The following is a 6656-nucleotide window of genomic DNA, read 5'->3' on the forward strand; positions in this document are numbered from 1 at the left end:
AAAAACATGTCTACTGCAAGGGAAAAAACATCGCAATTCCGTTGCAAATCGCAATTTGCCAACGAATTTGCAAGGAAAGTCGTTTCCTTGCAAATCCTTACTCGCAAATTAAAAAACGCTTGCAATTCTCTCGCAAATTTGCAACGGAATAATTTCCGTCGCAAATTTGCGAGAGAATAATTTTCGTTGCAAATTTGCGAGAGACAGATATCCCTCGCAAAATTGCATTAGATTTGCAATAAAAAGTTTCCCTTGCAAATTCTTTTAAAAATATTAAAAAAAATTAACAAAAAATACAAAATAAAAAAATGTAAATAAATATATATAACGAAATATATATACATACAGATACATATTTAAATACATGAATATATTAAAAGCCTAAAAAAATTATAATAAGCTAAAAAATTATAATAAGCTGGTTTAGTTAAATAAACCAGTTTAACTAAACCTAATTAAGCTAACCTAACTAAACTTAACCAAACCTAATTCTAAAAAAAAATTAATCCTAGAAAATAAATCAGCCGCTCCTTGCCTCCTCCGCCGCACCACCACCAGAGCCGCGCCACAACCACAGCCGCACCACCACCGGCCCTGTCTCCTTAACCATCAAGCTTCTTCTCAATCCTTCATCTCCCTTCACAAAAACAAAAAAAAATATTAGATATAAACAGAGGGAGAGACAGAGAGATATAGAAGAAAGAGAGAGGACTAACCATGGAAGTGTGGCTCCGGCCTCATCGTGCCTTGCTTCCTCCAACCTGAAAACAAACAAATTCAGTTTCAAAACAGAGAGACAGAGACAGAAGGACAGAGGGACAGAGAGAGAGAGAGAGAGAAAGGTCGAACCATGGTGGTGTGGGGCGTGAGATAAAGTAGATCCGGCTGTGTGTGAGAGAGAGGAGTGCTGGCGACAAGGAGAGATGTCATGGCGGCAGAGACGAGAGGCGGGAGAGAGAGCCCGAGAGAGGAGAGATGGTGGGAGAAAAAAATCCCTTGTTTTTTTTTTCTTGACGGCTCCAACAGATGAAAAGAATTAGGTTTGTGTCTTTATATACTAACCCTAGTTCTAGAAACTCGTTTGTCATTTTTTTTTTTTTTTTTATGGAGGGAAAATAGTTTTGCTAAGAAAATGAAGAGATACCTGCAATTCCCTTGCAAATTGCGTCCGAAATCAATTCATTGCAAATTTGAAGAGAATTTGCGAGGAAGTCATTACAGTTTCCTTGCAAAATTTTAGGTTAAAGTTTTTTAGAGTTTCGTTTAGAGTTTTGTTATGTTTTGTATATACTAATATTGGTTCTTGATATTTGTTTTTCGAAAAAAATTATTTACATGAATATGTTTAACAAAGTACAGTAATTTAGTTAACATGTATTGAATATATAAATTATAAAGTTTGTATTTTGTATTAAGTAATTAGTTCAAGTGTCGAGAATTGAATTTATAACTAAAATATTGTATTTTCAAAAATATTTAACAATGTACATTTTAAACACTAAATATTTTAACAAAGTGTGTGTATACGAAACCAAAGTCTTTAACAAACCCTAAAACCGTTCAAGTGGAAAAAACATGATTTTGCAAGGAAATTGCAAGGGATTCCTCGCAATTCTCTTGCAAATTTGCAAGGTAATCAAAAACCCTCGCAAAATTTGCAAGGGAATTGCGAGAGATCCCTTGCAATTTCCTTGCAAATTGCGACGGAAATGAATCGCTTGCAAATTTGCAAGACAATTGCGAGGGAGTCATTGCAATTTCCTTGCAAAATTTAATAAAAGTGTTTTAGGGTTTCGTTTAGGGTTTATTAGTTTTGTATACACTAATGTGTTTCTTGATATTTCTTTTTCGAAAAAATTATTTACATGAATATGTTTAAGAAAGTTATAATAATTTAGTTAACATGTATTGAATATATAAATTATAAAGTTTGTATTTTGTATTAAGTAATTAGTTCAAGTGTCGAGAATTGAATTTATAACTAAAAATCTGCATTTTCAAAAAATATTGATCGACATACATTTTAAACACTAAATATTTTAACTAAATGTGTTATATGACACCAAATCTTTAACAAAACCCTAAAACCGTTCAAGTGGAGAAAACATGTTTTTGCAAGGAAATTGCAAGGGATTCCTCGCAATTCTCTTGCAAATTTGCAAGGTAACCAAAAATCCTTGCAAATTTGCAAGGAAATTGCGAGAGTTCCCTTGCAACTCCCTTGCAAATTGCGACGGAAATCAATCCCTTGCAAATTTGCAAGATAATTGCGAGGGAGTCATTGCAATTTTCTTGCAATTGCCTTGCAAATTCATAATTCAATGTGTTTTAGGGTTTCGATTTGTGCTTTTGATACATTTTTGGTGGAGTAATATTTTTCTTTATATTTTAGTTTCAGAAAAATTATTTAGTGTAAATTTTTTTTTAAAACTCGTAATTTAAGTGATGTATATTAAATGTATAAGTTATATAGTTTTGATGTTTAATATTCATAATTCTAAATCAAGTGTTGGGAATTGAGTCTATAACCGTTAATTGGTGTATTTTCAAAAATATTTATAGATGTATACATTAAACACTAAATATTTTAATTAAATGTGTTATATGACACCAAATTTTTTAACAAAATCTCAAGCCGTTTAAGTGGTGAAACCTGGTTTTGCAAGCAAATTGCAATGGATTCCTTGCAATTCCCTTGCAAATTTGCATGGTTTTCAAAAACTCTCGCAAATTTGCAAGAGAATTGCGAGAGGTCCCTTGCAATTTTCTTGCAAATTCATAACTCAATGTATTTTAGGGTTTCGTTTGTGGTTTGTTACGTTTTCAGTGGAGTAATATGTTTCTTTATTTAATTTAGAAAAGTTATTTAACGTAAAAATATATTTTTTAAAAAAGTTCTGTTAATTTAATTGATGTATATTGAATGTTTAAGTTATATATTTAAATATTTTGTAATACTAATTCAGTGTCGGAAATTTAGTTTATAGATGTTAATTAATGAAATTTTTCAAAAATAGTCATCGACATACTTTTTAAATATTAAATATTTTAAGTAAACGTGTTATAAGACACCAAAGTCATTAGCAAAATTCCAAACCGTTCAAGTGTAGAAAACATGATTTTGAAAAACAAAATTGCAAGGAATACAAAAACCCTCGCAATTCTGTTGCAAATTTGCAAGGAATACAAAACCGTCGCAAATTTTGCAAGAGAATTGCGACAAAACTAGTTTTCTCGTAAATTTGCGTTTGAATTTGCGAGGAAACTGTATTTTCTCTCGCGGATTCCTCGCAAATTTGCGAGTGAATTTTTTTCCTCGCAAATTTGCAACGAATTTGCGAGGATTATATATTTCCTTGCAGTTCCGTTGCAAATCCCTTGCAAATTTGCAAGGGAAATTTTTCCTCGCAAAATTTTCCTTGCAAATCAATTTGTTTTGTAGTGAACTAATTTTTTAATAGATTTTGGAGGACTTCGACCAGATCTTTGGCTTGTTATTTGAAAAAATTGATCAGCTATTTTTATGTGGTATTTAATCAATGATATGTGATAAAATCCATTGGGATAAGGACTGCGTTGAGAATGTACCTTTATCTCTCAGTCTACTTCTGTGTATCTCGTATTTAATGGATTTTTTTATAACACTAATGGATATTTGTTTATTTAGCAATGGTTTTAATTTTTAAAAAATGTTAATTTTGGTCATCCAAATGTGTGTCATGTGGTATATCCATAGTTATATCGGCTGTTGACTTATCTCCGCAGATTCACTGCCTATTTAGTTTTCTTGATATTTGGTGAAGTTTTTAATTAGATGAACATAAAGTTGTTGAGATTCTTTAGTGTTTCAAGAGACCTACAATATAAAAGATCTGATCTTAAAGGAAGGAAACTGAAGATATAAATATTGAAATTCCATAGAAACGATTTAATTTTTTGATTTTGGACACTGACTTATTAGAAGGTTCCAAAATATCAGTTCAGATATTACAATTTTGCCTCATACTGAAGCAGAAGAACTTGAGAAGGATAAAAAGAGACAAAATAGGAACTTGCTAATTTATATATATGATACAGGAACATGGAACTTGCCCACACAGATTAATTAATCGAATAACAAGCTTCCCAATATATGTAGCGCATTGTTTTATTATTGATGATTATGAATATTATCCGTGAATTGCTTCATGCGCCAAAGCAGCCAAGATTGCAGTTGTAAACGGGTTCAAGAGACAGATCGAGATCGTTCCTCCTCATTGCCATTTTGATCTCTTCTTGATACAGCCCACTGCATTCACACATTCATATACACATGATATAACTTACATATATATTTATCTACATAGGTGCACAAAATATCATATGTTTTGTACTGAAATTAGTAAAGGGCTCGTATCAAAGATACTTTATATATCTAATTAACTCAAGTTTTAATTTAAATAAACAACGAGAAAAAACGACGTGGCCCCAAAGGTTTCTTAGCTTTTAGCAGCCATTCCATCTACTTTTCCCAGAAATATAAGTCTGTTCTTTTGACGACCATTGGATTGATGACCTCTACGTTAATATATACATGAAAAATCTTAGTGTAATTATAATTCACAACTTAGACAACTAACAAACGATCACTAACTAACTCACTGGACTTATAACAGCCAAAAACTAGCTTGTATATATATATGTACTTGAAAGTAAGAGGCACGAATATTTAACTACCCCATGTGAGAAAAGGAGATGGCTGATGGGAGAGCATGTAAGGATGCTGGATTTGATGCTGCTGCGGGGGTGGAAGCGGAGGCATATTATTACCATGGTTCTGCTCGTCCCATTGCCTTGTTGCGCCTTAAGAACCTTTTCCCTCTCCTTAATCTGTGACAAGTTTCGATTTCACACAGCAGTTTGTTACCATATCATCATCATCAATTTTCAAACCCACGACTTCTATAAAAAAAGTACTATATATATATATAGCATCAAATGTAGTTGTATTTAGATCTTCAATTTGGTTACCAATAGTTCCTTTGCGTCATGTACTAACTCGTATACATGTCTTAAATATATATATCTTCTCAAACAATTTTTGTCCTTGTCGCCAATGTTTTAGCCAATTTTTTTTAGTAGGAGTAGTGTCTATATTGAGACGACGTTTTCAAGTTCAAATATTTTCAATCCGAAAACAACCTCAAAACTAAACGGGCAATACTCACCTACGTACTGGCTGATGAGTATATACCAATCATAGACTATAATATGATATTTTTTATCTATATTTTAATTATATTGGTGTCCGAAGCTAAGTGGAGATATATATAAATGAAGATCTCTGATACGCTCCAACGTGTTTATTTATCTTATCGATCTCGTAGTTTTATATAGCTTCGCTTGAAGTGTGGAGTAGAACAGTGGAAGCTAACACTAATGGCAAATAGAAAACATTTTGACGAAATAAAAATAATGACAAGTGTCACCTGCTTGGAAAGCATGCTGTTTTGTTCCTGTATGGCCTTCTCCTGTCATTCTCCAAAACGGCACTACTGTTAGCTCCCCTATAGGTTTCTTACACGCAGCTATTCTATGTAAACATAAATTTGATCCGGTTTTATACATACCTTTCTTTGGAGCTCATTGATGGAGTCGTACAAAGTTGGTTCTGTATAAACAACAGAACATAACATAAACGTACCATTACAATTGAGTATCGTACTCTTATATACTAATTCTTTTAAAAAGTCATACATTCTAGTCGAGGTAATTGATTTTTTCATATCCAAATCCAACCAATAAAATATGCGCACACATTATACTATTTCATACGTATTCGAATAATCAAAAATAACATGATGAGCATTGTTAAGTTGTATACATGTTAAAGAAATAGGATTATTCATACTTTTCTACAGCGGATGTGCTTAAGAAGCAGTTTCAAGCTGTTGCTCTAGATTCTGGAGCTCCTTAGGGCTCATTGCTTGCAAGTCTTCCCCAAGATAGTGCCTAAATTCAATGTAGCATCCATGCATTTTTTTGTTAATTAAATGTATCATGCATTATACTAACCATTAATCCTATCAGCTTTATATTTTCATCTGTACATATATACATATGATGAATGAAAACGTACCTCTGGTTTCTCTCCAAAAAGCTCAATCTTAGCCTTAAAGCCTATTATACTCCATCGACCAGTTCGTCTAAATCTCACAAAGTTAAATACAGATAAGTATATATCAGCAACACTGAAATTAAATAGTAGTAGTATAAGTTAATGGAGAAAGATTGATTTACGTTGGAGTCGGACTCGGGTGCTATAAGCTGTCTCTCGGCGTAAGAGTACCTCTCATAGCGTTCAAGTATCTTCTCCATACTGCTCAATTCACAGAATTAGGGATAGCTTCATATCATCAACCATTTATGATCACACACACACACACACACACAATATATATATATATATATATATATATATACATATACAAGCAAATGATCATGTAAAATACAATCTTAGGATAAGGTCGATTATATACATTTTAGGGTAGATCTAGCTACGTCTTATTGTAACTGCGGTTTCTTAAAAAATTGTTATAATTGTGTACAAGAAATGTGTTTAGAAATGAAATGACACATTATAATAAAATTTTATAATCTGATCAAATCACTAGTTT

At 32.3% G+C, this 6656-nt stretch overlaps 1 protein-coding gene and 1 long non-coding RNA gene across 2 annotated transcripts; both read right to left on the reverse strand.

The window, feature by feature from the left end:
- Positions 1 to 301: 301 nt before the first annotated feature.
- On the reverse strand, positions 302 to 1018 carry LOC130507396 (uncharacterized). The gene is made up of 3 exons (XR_008942303.1): positions 850 to 1018; positions 717 to 761; positions 302 to 637 (listed from the first exon to the last, which is right to left on the reverse strand). It is a non-coding gene; the product is annotated as an uncharacterized LOC130507396 (long non-coding RNA).
- Positions 1019 to 4185: 3167 nt separating this feature from the next.
- Positions 4186 to 6357, reverse strand: LOC108815947 (floral homeotic protein APETALA 1 A). The gene is given in 11 exon segments (XM_057002113.1): positions 4186 to 4289; positions 4717 to 4833; positions 4836 to 4869; positions 5469 to 5510; positions 5610 to 5650; positions 5779 to 5803; positions 5891 to 5914; positions 5916 to 5991; positions 6119 to 6156; positions 6159 to 6185; positions 6280 to 6357. Coding segments are annotated over 11 exon segments (606 nt in total).
- Between the last annotated feature and the right edge of the window lie 299 nt (positions 6358 to 6656).

The sequence above is a fragment of the Raphanus sativus genome, unplaced genomic scaffold (assembly GCF_000801105.2).
Source record: "Raphanus sativus cultivar WK10039 unplaced genomic scaffold, ASM80110v3 Scaffold4459, whole genome shotgun sequence".
NCBI classification, from domain to species: domain Eukaryota; kingdom Viridiplantae; phylum Streptophyta; class Magnoliopsida; order Brassicales; family Brassicaceae; genus Raphanus; species Raphanus sativus.